This window comes from Anopheles nili, chromosome X, assembly GCF_943737925.1.
Source record: "Anopheles nili chromosome X, idAnoNiliSN_F5_01, whole genome shotgun sequence".
Classification (NCBI taxonomy): domain Eukaryota; kingdom Metazoa; phylum Arthropoda; class Insecta; order Diptera; family Culicidae; genus Anopheles; species Anopheles nili.
In genome coordinates, this window is record NC_071293.1 from 7815479 (window position 1) to 7831164 (window position 15686).

General features: G+C 46.6%; 2 protein-coding genes across 2 annotated transcripts; one reads left to right on the forward strand and one right to left on the reverse strand.

Moving 5' to 3' along the window:
- The first annotated feature begins 4927 nt into the window (after nucleotides 1-4927).
- On the forward strand, nucleotides 4928-6910 carry LOC128728283 (probable serine/threonine-protein kinase DDB_G0281745). The gene is made up of 2 exons (XM_053821903.1): nucleotides 4928-5347; nucleotides 6388-6910. Exon 2 carries the CDS (start codon nucleotides 6398-6400, stop codon nucleotides 6899-6901), a length of 504 nt encoding a protein of 167 aa, XP_053677878.1. The 5' UTR covers nucleotides 4928-5347; nucleotides 6388-6397; the 3' UTR covers nucleotides 6902-6910.
- A 3414-nt stretch (nucleotides 6911-10324) lies between these two features.
- LOC128728615 (uncharacterized) lies at nucleotides 10325-15564 on the reverse strand. The gene is given in 6 exon segments (XM_053822244.1): nucleotides 10325-10780; nucleotides 10847-11525; nucleotides 14298-14657; nucleotides 14741-14838; nucleotides 14924-15118; nucleotides 15184-15564. Coding segments are annotated over 6 exon segments (2169 nt in total).
- Nucleotides 15565-15686: the final 122 nt, after the last annotated feature.

Sequence of the window (15686 nt, forward strand, 5' to 3'; positions counted from 1 at the left end):
TGCCTCGTGTAAGAGTGCAAGGACATTCACGTGCTGTTTGTTTTACTAGTTTTAAAGATTTTGTTGTTGAAATTTTTGTCTTTGCGGCTTACAAATTTCTTCGACTGCTTACGGATTATCACTGTTTCCTTTCGTATCCCTAATCTTCCTCACGTCATTTTCATCACACTTTTCTTCTCATTTGCGCTCTTCTCCACCACCGCCCCCGTTCGCTATCCCGTGCCGTGGCTGGGGAGGGGGCGGGAGGGAGTAACCCTGTCGGGGGTGAAAATAAATCATTATCTATCTTTTTTACTGATACCGTCACTTGCTACGTTTTGGTTTACGATCTGTTCTGTACTCGCTGAGGGGTTTCATCCTTTTATCACTAATAATTTCCCGATCTTGCGTTTATAATTCCTCGTTCAAGTATAAGCGATTAAGCTGTAATAATAAAACCCGAAACAGGCAAATCAAAACGGAATGTTTCTGTCTTATTTCTGTTCACGCGTTTCCCACCTCCCCTTCCCACCCCCCCCCCCCCACCCCACCACCCTTTTCCCGGGTTTCGTGCGCACTCCCGTAGATCCCGTTGATGAAAAACGATCGCGCACAACCTGATAACGTCGCCATTTTGTTGCCACTGTCGTCGGAGCAATCGCAGGAAAATAACTCGCTAAACATTTGGCTTTCCGTACTTTTCTTTTGCCCCCCTTTTTTTTGTGTGCGTCTATCGTGCTGGAGTTTAATTATCAACTCGCTAATGTTGTCGCGTTTTGGCCCAGTTGGCTTAGGCCAAAAACGAAAACACAATTGCTCAAACTGATTTAAAATTACGCGCAGAGACTCATTTTGGAGCATTTGGACACTTTTCTGAGACACTTTTCCCTGGCGGCGAATATTCGCGGCGACAAGCTTTATCTTTGTTCAATTTCGATGAGAAAAAAAAACAAACAGGTGTCATATGGATTACTTTTTGGAATGTTGTTCCTTCAGCTGAAAGGCTGTGAAAAAAATGTGCTTCTACTTGTTTCACAAACTTAAGTTCCGTTGAGCGCTTTTCAAAACAAACAACCAAAAAAAAACACCAAAAAAATTACTCGTGGTGTGCACACGTGGAATCGATTCGTACACGTGCATACATATTTTTTATGCGTGTAAGCATACACAGCATAAGTTAGGCAACAAGCTCGATGCTTAGCAATGCTGCGAAAGAAGGTGCGTTCGCAAAACGAGCTCAAAGGTAAGATTTTGTTTCAGTACAAATTTGCTTTTATCGCTCTCTCGCTGATTGCTTTTTTTTCTCTGCACAAACCCAAAAAAAAAACATCTACACACACGCGCACTCAGAGCTGTCCTGTGGTGTGTGTTGCTGTTTGCTTTGGGTTGCAATTAAACAATTTTCTACTAACCTCCGCGGAATGAATGCCACCTAGCTATTGCAGGGTTTACTACTTTTTTTGCCACCCATTTTCTTTCTCTTCTTCTGCTTGGTGTTATTTAAATTATTCGTGTGTGCCCCACCCGCGTTTTCCCCGCTTAATACTGGGCCGAATTTGCTTGTTGGTGCTTTTTTTTTCATAACCGCTCGATGAAATATCTAATTTGCTTAAACTAAATGGCGCTCCGATAGCAGTTTGGCGTCTTTAACCCCCCGTGATTCGATTTTTTGTAACATTCCGGCGCCTGAAGGTGTGCAAGTGTGCAGCTGTGTGCGATGTTGCTAACCTTCTGTACGGTTTAACACATTTCTGATAAGACATAAGCGTACATAAAGCAAGCGTAGCGGGAAATTACCATTCAAACAATAACGATCCATTCACACGAATAGTACGGGGCTCCACAATCTAGAGCTGTCTTGAGACGAACAGCTTCCAATTGCCTGCAACCTTGTGTCACAACTCGTGAGCCTGCAAGCAAACGACTCTCTGCGCAAGGTGAACGGTGTGACGTTGCTTTGAGTTTGATGCGCGATCATATTCATCTCGCGGAAGTCATACACGTCGAGTGGGACGTGCCTTGACACTGTTAGCGCCACACATCCAGCTGCGAGATGTCAAATGGTCGCGCGACCATCGGCATTTAATAGTGCTGGCATTCAATTGGCATACATTTACGTACGCATGGCAGTATGCACGAGCGTGAAACCACTACGTTCACTAGCCGACACGTGGACGGGTTTCCTCGCGATAGACCGACTTCGGGGCCGTTTGTTTTTTCACTTCGTAACTCACGTTTACCCGAGCGAGAATGATTGAGATTGCGAGCGTTTGTGGCTGCGTTAGAAAGCAACACATACACATCGTGGGGTGCTCTTGATTGCGCATCAAACCTAGCCGCTTGCTTCGGGGCGATGATCCAAGACACTATCGTCCTGGCCTACTTGTCATATCGCTTGGACCCTAATTGCATAAATGCAGTGCATTAATTATACCCTAATTAATGCACCCTCGTCCACATTACGGCGATCGAACGGTGCTGATCTCTCAACTTACGTGCTCATTTGATCATGTTGGGGGCTTATCGTACATCTGCTTTTGATGCGACGTTCTGACATACATGCAATTTTCAACCACTTTTCCGCTAGATCTCCTGCCCTATCCGCACAATGACTGACCCCATCCCTGGTCCCTAACAATCACGCTATCCCTTTCGCGCTCCAGCGTTTTTGCTGATTATGTTCAATTTTAACCCTAAAATGCAACTTTAAGGCGTTCCGATCCGGGAAGGATTGTTTGAATGTTGAAATGGGGACAAAAGTTATTCCATTATCTGTGGTGGGGTTCGATTGAAGAAAAAAATAAGAACATAATATTGAATAACTTTATCAGAATTCTATTGGAGCTGTTTTTGAACGATTTATGCATTTTCATCATCGCAACGCCACGCCTTAATTAAAAATTTTAGTAATATTTCGTCTAACCATTTTCCGCATTCACTTATAATATTTAAACAAAATATGTGCGCATACCTTAAGCAGTTATAATACTCTCGTTATCAGTCTAAGCTGCAATTGGTTCGGCGACGTAAAACTGCTGAAATAACAAAGCAGTGTTTGGTTACAGGTTAACATTAATGATATTTTTAAATGAATTGGTCTTTAAGGTGAACTAATGGTTATTTTTAAATGGAATACTGTTAAGCTACGTGTAAAAGGAAAATGGTGCCATAAACAGTGCCATCTTGAGCACTGGAGTGTTGCTGATGGTGCATATCGTTGTTCAAATAGATGTTTTTTTTTTAAATTGATACTTCACATACAGCCAAACGATTGCCTTTGGCTTACTTCGGTTTGTCCTTTCGAAAGGGTTGAACATTTTGTCATGCGAAGCTCGACTTTCGTCCTCGCTATTGCATACGTCGGTGCATCGTAGGGTTAAAGTTCGATGTAATTTAGTTACGTACGTGTTCGATATCCTTTACGTTCGTTCCTGTTTGATTTCATCATTTCTTTTCTCTCTTTTTTTCTCTATTCCATTTGTACGTTCTATTTTTTATTCTTCCCTATTCCTCTTCCCTCCTCCACCCTCTCCCTCTTCCCCAATTCAACCTCCCATTTCCTCCTCACACAACGCATCATATACCTGTGTGTTTGTGTGTACGTTTGTGTGCTATAACAACACACCCCTATGTCTCCAGTGTCCGCAGGCTACCTAGAGGGTAACTGCCGCGGTGGCCGAGACGACTCATCCGCCAGCGATGAAGGTGACCGTGAACGCGACACGGTGACGTTCTTCCTTGGCGGTGGTGCGTCCACCTCGAACCTGCAGATGAGCACCCTCAACACGCTCAACACCGGCATCATCGCGCCGAGTACGGCCGCCACGTACGCATCGTCAGCCGGCAGTGGAACCAACACCAGCATCGGCACCGTGAACCCGAACAGCACTACCACCAGTAGTAGCAGCAGCTACCCGAGTCTTTCAAGTTTCACCGCTGCAGGTCTACCGTACGGTGGTGCGAACAATGCGGGCTTTAGTGCACCGCCAATGACACGCGAACTGTCAGTCGGTGACAGGTAAGCAAAGCGCTCAGTATCTCCAGTACTCAACCCACTCGCATCCTTTTTTGATCGAAATTCGCACCCCGGTTCTGCTGCCCGTTCGCAACACGTTTCACGCGGTATCATTTCCTTTTTGGTTAATTTATCTTTCTGTTGTATTTTTTAATTCTCTTTTTTATTTCATATTCGTTCTCCCGATTCGTTTGTTTCGACATCGACCACCTGCCATACGCATCAACACCTGCAACACCAACCTCGCCTTTTGGTCGACCTGTGATCATGCCGCGCGCACTTCCGGATCTCTCGATGTTTGCTCGTATCTGTGTCACTTTTGCACGGGTGTGTGTGTGTGTGTGTGTTCGTATGCATGCGATGTTGCACCATTTTATCGTCCTTTTGGCACCGTGGTGCCCGCATGCTGCCCGGTATAGTGCACAAAGTCTGTACGGGGATGATTGCCTGGTATCGTCGTCCTCGACGGTGACGGATCGGCTCGTGTTGGCACGAGGGAAGAAGGCTCCGGTTAAGCTGCCCCAGCTGGTACCGAGTACGGTTGGCAAAGCTCCGATGCCACCGCCACGCAAGACACTCTCCTCGCAGAGGTAAGTCCTCCGAGTTCCGACGTGTAAGGGGTGCTTCTGATTCGGGGCCGGTTAGAAGTTTACGGTCCATCGCCGCCATTTCTTCCATCCTTCACACAACGCCCTACTTCTCGAACGTTAGCTCTGTTCACTCGTCAGCTGTTTGATTGTCCTTTACATAGATTTACACGTGCTACTCGCAAATGCACCGCCTGCAAAGAGATGATCTTCCAAACACCAGCTTCCCTATGACGAGCCTTTCAAGATCGTAATGAGCTTAGATGATCTTAAAAATTCGCATTCTTTCGTAGTTCGGATGATAGAGAAACAGGAGCAAAATTATCACATCGCTCATAACCCCAATTATGTCATTCGATCAGTTCACGAGCTCCTCGAAGCTTATCTCACGCTGTATGTTGTATGTTCGCACTCATTTCAGACAGCAAAAGCTTCACGATAAGAGTAGCAGTAACAATAGTAGTAAAAGTGATTTAAACGAGCCCTTTTTCGGTGTGCTCTAAACCCCCAACGGGGACGGTCGGAGGGATTCTCAATCGTGCGATGGTAACCAAAAAAAAAATGAAAAGAAAACCAATAGAACAAGAAAGGAAAACGGTGGGCGTATGTGTCCCTGGTGGCATACGCGACTTTGCAGCACAGTTAGTCGTACGAAGGCAGGAACAAATTATTAACAGTGAGAAAAGAGATTAATAGTGACATGCGATGTGGGAACAAAAAAACCCCGGAAAAGATACGCATCTGCTCTACGATACAAGCCGTGCCCGTGAGTTCCCATTAGCTGTTGGATTGCACTTTCACTGTTTCGTTTCGCATTCCGCTTATAAGACTGTTTTGCCTAATAACCGCTTGTGTTGGCCTTTTTTTGTCTTCTTCCCGTTGATAATATTAAAATGTTCATTTGTTAAGCCCCTCCCCCACCCTCCCCTCGTTGGTTGCGCTGTTCTGTTTTGTCGTTTCCTGTCCTTGCAGCACCAAGCAGATTCGGTTTGGTTTCAGGAAACGGCTGCTGTGTGAAGTACGCGCGGAATATATTGTCGAATTTTTTCTATCTCGGTTCAGATTTTTTGATCCTTTAACACTCTTTTCGACTGAGTAGCTGAGGTTGGCTATTTTTGAAGTGCCCTTTTTGTACAGTGTAAAGTGTGTTGTAAGTTCTTTGTCATAGGATTTTGTTTATCGCAAAATTATCCAAATTTTTGCCCCTATGGTACACTATTTTTTTGGTGTTTTTAAAGTTACGTTAGTTTAATTGCTTCTGGTTATTTGTTGTTTGTTATTTTTGTATTTGTTTTATTATTGTATTATTCTTTACATAAGTGACATCTAATTATCTTTTACAATCGATTTAAATTTGTACACAGTACAACGATTACAATTTAAATTAAAAAAAATGTAAAAGTAAATGTTCAAACAATTCTGTTGAACGCTGTAAGTTCAGAATTTTATGTCGATATTTTGCTCCGATCTTGGGAAAGCGTTTCAAATCACATGTATTCGTTAATGTTTGATATTTTGTGAATACAGTCTGAAAATATAGTGTCAAATTAGTTTTGTTAAATTTTGTTTACAAACTGTTGATAAACGCTGCCCTGCAATGAGTTCCCCATTTGAGAACGTTTCATACATTTTGGCTCAATCAGTATTGAAGTTCCTTTTGTTAAGTCTGCTACATAGCGACTAAATTATTATTTTTATGTCAAAAAAAGATTGTGAAGAAAATCTTTCATGTTCTCAAAACGCGAGCTCATTGTTTGAAATGATTGATTGAGCTGAGTTTAACGTACTTTCCGTATCCAATTCTAGCCTGTTACAAATGGCCCGATCTGATAGCGCGGACCTGGTCGCCCTGGAATCCCCAACGATACCTTTTCCATCGTCAGCTTCAACAGTGTCGTCGCCAGCGTCGCTTGCCCAAACCGTGGCCGGTTCCGTCGGATTCCACCAGCCGGTACCCCCGCTGCAGCAGTACATACAGCACCAGCAACAGCTCAAGCAGCGGTTCGTCGACGTTAAAGCATCGCAGCAGCAGCAGCAGCAACAGCAGCAGCAGCAACAGCAACAGCAACAACCGCAACTCGCAAAGGAACTGCACCAAGCCAAGCGAACCGGAAACGGCGATCGGAAATCTGCACCGGTGGCCGTCGGAGACACGTTCGCTTCCGGTGTGGGAGCCGGCAGTAGCAGCACTACGGCCCTGCACCAGCTCGACGATACCGGTTCGACGGATTCGTCCATCTTCGACGAGGACGTTAAGAAGCGCCCCCGGAAGCTGTTCTCATTCGGCAAGCGCTTCGCCAAGTCGAAGAAACAGCAATAACGACGTAACAGGGTGGGACAGCAGCAGCGACACCGGTACGATCACGAGCGATGGGTACCAGCGTCCGTCCGCGGGTAGCACCTCCTCCGTCCGGCGCCGGCGCCGATGGCCACGGCACCGTTGTTCTCCTCCGGGGTCGGATAAGCGAGATCAAGCGCCCACACCGGAAGCAAACCCAATCGGGACACCGAAACCCGCCGGCGGAACCCCCGTTTGACAGTGTACTTCCGTTATTTAGGTTTTAAGTAGGCGGCAGCTAACATTACCCGTCGGTGAGGACAGGAACGCCAACAGCACAAGTAATGCGATGAAACCCCCTCCCGGCAGGAAAGACGTTGACCGGACGATATTTATTGACTAATTCTAGCATCCGAGGTGGGAATGAAGGCATCATATGGGAGGGGATCGCGTGCTTTAAGCGAGATTTACTGGGGGGAGAAATTTTTCGAGTTGTGTCTTTGATTTGCGTTCGAAGACGATGTGAATGAGCGAATTAAACCGTATAAACGCGGCCCAAGGAGGTTAAATAATCGTGATCTGTTGGAACAACACCGAGTACGCGTGCTGGGGATGGCCTTCTGATGAAAGACTTCCACGCTAACCCGCATGGAACACTGGTTGTATCATTATCTAGCTAGGTAGAGGAACATAAGAAACAAAGTTAGCTATTAAAGCCAGCATCGCCCGGTATATGTCCCGGGGGTGAACTGTTGGCAGCGGTGCCGATTGCCGGCACAACAGGATGCATGCACATTAACGTAGGTATAGCGAAGGCACACACACACACACTCTCACATACATTATCTGAAAAGTCTGACAAAATTCTAAGCAACTAAGAGAACCACAAAGCATATATATATATACAACCCTTCCGAGACTAGTGATCTGACGGTATGGTAGAAAACAGGACGCCATTTTGCAGGACGAACGGACGAATGGTACCGTTCGTGACGATACAGCATAGCGACGCAGCGATGGAGCTTTGCTGGAACCGACAAGCGAAGGTGGCAATATGCAAGCAATTACGACAGAAAACAATGTGCAATCCGAGCGTGGCGGGCGAAAATGATGCTCACGATGAATAGGCCAAGATATAAAAGTGCAAACATAAACGGGGCACATCCTTTTCGGGTGCGTTTCGAGTCAGCTTTAGCCTACGCACAAGGAAGAAGTCCTACTTATACTTACGATTATGAACAAGTGTTTTTTTCTTCTTTTCTCAACGCATTGTTCTTGTGGTGGGTGTTTTTTTTATTTTTTTTTTATTTGTATACCTTTCTCGCCTCAGAGCGTGTCCATGAGCACATAACCTCGAAGAATGCAAGCGGTACACATCTCGTTTATAAGCAATCCTAGCATTAAATGCGCGCACTGACGCAGGGGTGAGAGATGAACGGAACTTTGCTCAGTCAGTTGCAGTCCTATGTAGATGTTCCTCCTTCTAGCAAGAGGAACCACAAGGCAGGCCCGCTAAGTGTCCTTAGCGTTTGGCAGTGGTTTTTGTATTCGTTCGCCGCAACCTCTTGCAGGATTTTAGCTTCTTCTTTTTTTAGTGCTTTAAATGCGGCCTCATATTTTAATCCCTTTATGTAGCAAAACAAAGAATCGTACCGCGGCACTGTTTTAGCTGGTCGTGGCGTACTGGCTGTACTTATAAACAAGAACGTTGCATCCATTTTCAAAAAAACTGCGATAAACCGTCGAGAGCAATAATTAACACTTAATCGACGTTATCCTTTCGCCGTTTGGTTAGTAGTTTGTTTTAAGTTTTTAGTTTTTCTTGGTTGTCAGAGCCGTTACACTTTTAAGCCGAATCGCAAAATGGCATGCAGGAACACACAGGAACAGAAGCAGACAGCGGGAGAGAACTGTTGTTTTTTTATTCAACGTCCGGGGAACGTTTTAATTCCACATTCCGGCATGCGGACGGGAAATTTGGGTTTATTTTCGTTCAACCCTCGCACCAGCTTGGGCCGGTTGGTTTGTGAGTCAACCGCTGGCCGTTTGGGCACACGTACGAAAGCTTCGGTTGCCGGGAGTTTCCCGGCTGAAAAGTGGCACACCAAAGACCGAACGGTGAAAGCTACGCGGCCGATTTTTTTTGTTTTCGCATGTGTTAGGTAACGCGATCGGCAAGGTGTGACAAGCTAATAATTACTTGCTAATGAGCTACATACACAAATACATGCAGGCGGAGGGGGTCAAATTTGATGGTGACATACGCAAACCCATGCAAAGTGACGCACAGTTCCGCTTGGTTTTAATGTGAATTTGCGATTTTTTTTTAATTTATAATTTTAACTTTTCCTTCCTACTTTTGACACTACACTTAGCGCAATGGGGGCATCAAGTTGACGGCAACATAGGCATATTTGTATATAGAAAGAAGGTATTATTATGTATAATGACAATTTATAGGATTTTAGGTGGAAGAGGGCTTAAAAAGGACCCCGGTATACCTGTCGTGACCGGCCACACACACCCACACACCCCAGGATAGTTGTTGCGTTCCGTGTTTTTTTTTGTAATTATTATTTTGGCGTAAGATCAGGGACAGCAGTAGAAAGAGTACGGCTGTTGGTTTATTTCTTCTTTCTTCTATCAACCCCTCACCCCTTCCCCTCCCTCTCCTACTTCCCTTCACGCATCTCCTCTTACCCTTCCCTTGACGAGTGACAAGAAGTGGTATAAGCAAATGAACATTATTGATGAAATCAAACTGATTCTCAGAAGTAGGCGATGTGTGTATGAGCGAAAGACAGATAAGGGTTGAAAAGATGAAAAAATAAATACACACACATACACAAACACACCGGTAAGCCGTGTGTCGGATAAATTCGTGGTATTGGAGTGTTCTTTGATTTGTGAGATGACACGTGGAAAATGGGGGCGAGATGCGGGAAAACTCGTGAAAAACGTGCAACCAGACGTTGCGTAGCTTTAGAATTTGTTTGTTATGCCTCGGTAAAAGGGAAATATAAAACATGCGGCAATGAAGAGAGGCATTATCTTTTCTTTAACGGCTTAACTTAAGCTCAAGTGTAAGGATACGGATCGGGCTCACGTATCCTGCTGTTCAATGCTCCTGATCGCGATATGAGGAAACCAGAAGTAAAGAAGTCCAAAGGACGCAACGAAAAAAAGGATAATACACAATCGCTTGCTATTGTTCAGTAACCTATTTTTATTGCTGCTAGTTCGTTACGTCGAGAGTAACTGCGTTTTGTTGCAAAATCATGACATAAAATCCTAATCATTTAACTAAACCTTACCGCAGATCCGACGACCCGAAGGTCATCCCTGGCGGGCGTTCCTTACAACCCTACCGTTTTTTGTAACTCTAGAGCGTTTTAGTCCATTTTCTGTTCGCATATACACCGGAAATGTGAGCGCACACCATCAACATCCCAGGACAGTCATCCTTCAGCATCGCGGGACAGAAGTTTGTCCCTTCGCGAGCAAAAAGCTATCCAGTGAGAGCGATTTACGCGAGCTAACCGGTTCGTTGGCCCCAAGCCGTTGACTTGGAGCCTCCCCGGTGTCTTCCGATGGTTCCACCTCACCCTCGACCCGAGTTCGGTTTGAAGATGCTGCCGGATCGATTCGATCACACAGGTGTTTGATGCGTTTCTTGATCGACCGTCGATGGCTGTCGAGTCGACGACCTAAACCCTCCAGAGCGGCCACAGCTGCTGAGCGGCTTTCACCGGTTTGTACCGACCCACTCGGACGGTTCATAGATCGCCTTCGAGAGCCTTGCAATTGCATCCGTTTCAGGTGCCGCCAAAGATTGCCACTAACACCCCCATGCTCGGTAGGAGCCGGTAAGGACGAAGACGAACCCGTCGGTGTGGCCAACAGCCGGTCTTGGACCAATATCTAAGGATAGAAGAGAAGAAGCAGTCATTAAGCGGGTGTTCCCTTTTTCGTTGCTTTCAAACTCACCGGCTCGTAGATGTGCTCGTCTCCATCGTACACCGGTTCCGGTGGTGTGGCCAACGGTTCTTGCGACCCGTCCGTACCCACACTGTCACTCTCCGCACCGTGCGCCCCAAAGAGGTAGCTCACATCCTCGTAATCACCGTAATTACTGCGACTTCTCACCGTCGCGATCGCCTCGGAACCGGCCGAAATTTGTGGCAACGAAACGGACACCTTCCGGTTGCCCGTCGGTGTGCCGGCACCGCTCCCATCCACCTCGGTGTTCACCAACCGGGCCAGCCGGCGTGTTCTTTTAGCACGCACATCCACCACAGCGTAGATCGGTTCCGGTTGCACATCATCCGTCCCAACGTCCTCGTACACGTGCGTCTGCCGCGTGGTGTCATCTCCACCAGCAATCGACTGCGAACTAAAGCAGATGTTAATGGCCACATGCCCACTCCAGCTTCAACCGGATTTCCGTACGTACCTTACCAACGGATTGTCAACCCGTTCCGGTGCCAGATTCACCTTCGACGATGGTTTTCGCTCACTAAACATGCTGTTAATGCGACACACGTCCATCGACTGGTGTGCCCTTCGCTGGGCGTCCTGATGCAACCGGAAGAAGTGCTGCCGGGGTTCGTCCGTCCCGTCCTCGCGCCCTTGCTCACCATCCAGCACCGTCTCTGGAGGTGGAGATCTGCGAGGGGATTGTTTAACACAACGCCGGGTGAGGCATGAAAATGAGCGCAAGAAAGGCAGAAAGATAAATTTAGAATGCGTTCCCGTGCCTTCAGCGTGCGCGCGCGCGCGCTTCGGATGCCGGAAGTAAATAACGCCACGTGGTTGCGATGCATTTTTAAAAACATCTTCCAGACGGGCTTGATGTATGCAACAGCAGATGTGGCCCCTTTTCGGTGAGGGTTTCCCCCTTTTTTTTTTGTTCAACGCCCTTTGGATAGGCCCTTCAGGTCGGCTCCAATTCAGAAGCGCCGGGGTTATGTAAAAGTATATGTAAAATAGACGCAAGAGAGGGAGTTCTTCCAGCAACCCCTGGTGTCTGCCTCTCGATGATTGCATTCCACTCGGGGTGTTTGTAAGTGTGTAAGGAGGCTGCTGCCCTTTGCATCCGTGCGTGTGATGAATCGCTCAGGAGCAGTAGCCCTTTCCTACAGCAAAAAAGGATCTATGATTCGCTAACGATCCATCTTCCATTGAGGTTATGTAAGGTATCTCCACGTCAGTACGTTTAGAAAGGTTCAAGCGCAGTGGAACTCAACATCTTCTGAAGGGTTTTGTAATACTTATCGAATCAAAATCACCACATTCGTTAATTAATTCAATTGGCAGCTTTTTTTGGGCGAGCATTTTGTGACGGCTGCGTCCGTATCACTCTTATCTCATTTGCCATAAGTTCAACAACTGGAACGTGTACAAAACGACCTGAAACGGAAATTACTTATTAATTGCCCAATAACCCGTTGTATGGCCACCAAAGCAAGCAGAAGTGTTTTAGATCCAATCCGCTTAAAACCCCCTAAACCTAACCTCTCTTTTTTGCAACCCATCAGTCGCGGGTCGTAAAACCCCCCGCCAGTAAAGAGGTTTTACAAACTTCAGCGTGCACTTCCAGCGGCACTTAGAAGGCCAAACCTTTATCGATTATAAAACATCGCTGGCTTAATGCGCCGTGTCACGGTCTGTTTGCTTGGTGTATTTTTGCATGTGCAGCCGCGTGTCGGCTCCATTTTGTGCATACGAAATATCTTTTGCCATAACACCTCCATCTCGGGCTGCTTCTGGCGTTTCTCGAGTCTCGGAATCGTGGTGGATTGGTGGTGGATTGTGTACGCAACGGAATGCCCTTGAAGAGCAGCGCTCATCCACTTCACGTGAGGCCCAAACCAAGCGTCTAATGCGGGGCAGACCCGTTGACGATGAACAGCACGTTAGCGGTCCCTCTTTCTGGGTGGAAGCATAAAGGAAGGAAAAAGCAGAAAGCCTCTTCTGTGGCATGCTTGCTTCAACCACCGGATGATGCCATCGATCTGCCTGCAATACGGTCTGCCGCCCAACGGTGCTTAGAATAGGATGTTTTCCCCCTTCGGTTCGCTGCTTTGAGAGTGTGTTCTGTTTTTCCAGTGTCTGTTTTTCCCCCCATTCAGTGGGTTTGTTTACCGACGGTACGGCCCTTTTTTCCACGAAGCCGCTTATGTTTTGTGTGCTTCGCTTTTCCGACGCCTTTGTCTCGCGTCCCACGTGTTCCACAGGGATGGGTTTTCCTTTTCCGAAGTGTTTACCCATGCGTTCTTTCTCTCATTCTCTCTCTCTCCGTTTTCCCTTAAACACAGCTCCGGTTGATTCGGGTCAAAAGTGCATGTGAGGATCGAACCGTGCAGCAGATGTTGGCCGATATATTGCTGTGATTTAAATAGTTGCTGCAAGCCTGGCTTTGGCGCGAGATCGATGGGGATTTTTCCGCGGCCATTTGAGGGGCATTTGTTGCACGTGGTGGCTTGGAAGGCATTCCAATAATCTCGATTTGTAGATTAGAATGTTAAGCTACTTAACCGACGCCTCGGGGCCATGTGTGATCATGAGTATTATATTAATAGTTTTAAATCCTACACTATAGATCGTTTCAAATAGCTCATGCTTCAATCTTTCTTCTTCAATCTTTCTTGAGCAAAGCTGACTTTCTGCTAGCTATAAGACTCGCTGCACGTTTTATGAGGTTAAAGAACTCCGTTTTTCAATTTGAATCAGAAAGAAGTTAAATATAGACAGCAATGCGAAGCGAAATTAATCGAAGAAAAAATTCTGTCTTACGTAATCTGTCTTATGCAATGATTCACATCGTTTAAGTTTAAAGAGCCAATTAAGATTTTATCAACTTTAAAACATCTATTTTAGAGTTGCAGTAAGGATCTAAAAAAACCCTTACTAGTGTATGCATTGATCCCTTATTAAGTTACGATTAATAATAACTTTCGGTGCAAAATATTTTGAAAATAATTTTTTAATGAGCCAATTTCCTCACTGATCAAATCTATTGATCTTCAATCTCGATATTTTATTGTTGATCTATTGACTCATAGTATAAATGATCATCAATTAAACAGAACTATTTTCTGTTTTAATTTGAAAGTTTACAAAAAAACACAAACTGTGTTTTAAATAAAACAATATATTTTAAGATGAGAATAAAGGAATGAACCATGCAGAGTTAAATGCAATAGTTCTGCTACTGCGCGGAAGACATGAACAGATGAGTCATTTAGACTGTTTAATATGCAAAATCATCATGAGTAAAAGCTTCTCAAAACCCTCCGATTGCCGACCTCTGGTGTATAATAATCTTCAAAGTTGATTACAATGGAAAAACCAACAAAAATTGATCCCACCCGCCCCCGAAACATCCAAATGTAATGAACTGTTGGCTGTAAGTGAACGTAAGCGTTACAAGCCTTACCTTTTGTCTTCGCTTGTTCCCGGTTCCGGTACCGGATCATTGTCACACGGCTTTGAAGGGCCACTCGAGGGCCCACTCGTGTCCCCATTGTCACTAGCTTCACTCACTGCCTCCAACACGTTGTTGTTGAGATCATCTCCATCTACGGCGTTATCCCGTCCAGCCTGCACCACCTGCCGGCTCGTCATTCCTTCCTGCTCGTAACACCGGGGCGGCTTTGGTGGACCCAACCGTTGATCTGGAATGCCACCCTTGGCCGGATCTGCCCCACGGGGCAAGCTAATGGCACCGGTGAAAAGTTTACCCCGGGAAGGCAACGACAGTGGCAGCGTGGACCGGTGGTGGAACGTGTTATGTAAGCTGTGCGCGAAATTGCGCCCAAAAGAAAGGGAACGGTGTTGACTAACGCTTGCCCAACGTTCCCTGCGGCGTGCGGTTTATACCTGAAGTTCCGGTCCGGACCGTGTCCACCGTTGACCACGTTTAGGCTGTCCAACAACGCCATGATCCACTCCGAACAGCTCCTATGATCGTCACAGCGCTACCGGAGCCACACAGGCAAGACACGAAAAATGAAACAATATTCAACTCAAGACCCTCGAGTGAGCTTCGGTGCGCATACTCACGAAGGTGTACATCACTTTCGAGTTGGTTTCGATCGTAAAGCGAGGTCCAGTCGTCGGGATGATGATTGTGCCCGGCACCAGGTTGATGATGTCCTTAAACGGGGCGAGCTTCTTCTCGTAGTCCTCCCGGGACGAGTACGACAGCAGCAGCTGGTTCTGGAGGATGAAGAACAGCTTCCGCCAGCCGCCCATTTTCTGCAAACAAATCACCATGCGCGTTAAGCGGGTGTTTTTAACTATGTCGAGTGTTTTCGACTCACGTTGCGCTTCTTTTTCAGGTATCCGCACATCTTCACGGGGGAAGATGACGGTGTTCCCGTTGGCGTTCGTCCCAGCGAGCATCCTTTCGCATCCTTCGTGTCCTTAAGCGAACCGGACTCGATATTCATCACCCCGGGAACCGGATTTTGCAGGACACGTTCGGTTGTCGCCACCGCAAGGATCACCGTGGGTGTTGGGGGTGGTAATGCAACCCCTTCGGGTGGTTCCACCCGTTCCGGAGTGTCCGTTCCGGGGTTCGGTTCGGTTCGATTGGCCTTCCGGAGCATGGCCTCGAAGGAGAACAGGGAGGATGGCGTGGGTGATGGTGCCACCGGTGTTTTGGTGGCCACCGGCGTTTTTGTGGTCATAAATTTCTTCATTTTCACACCATGCCCGGGTTTTGGGGCGTGTGTTGTAAGTAGTGCAATTTCGCGTTCGCTTATATTTCACCTGTTCTGCACATGCTCGTGGGGTGTTGGATTTCTGCAACGGATCAATAAGA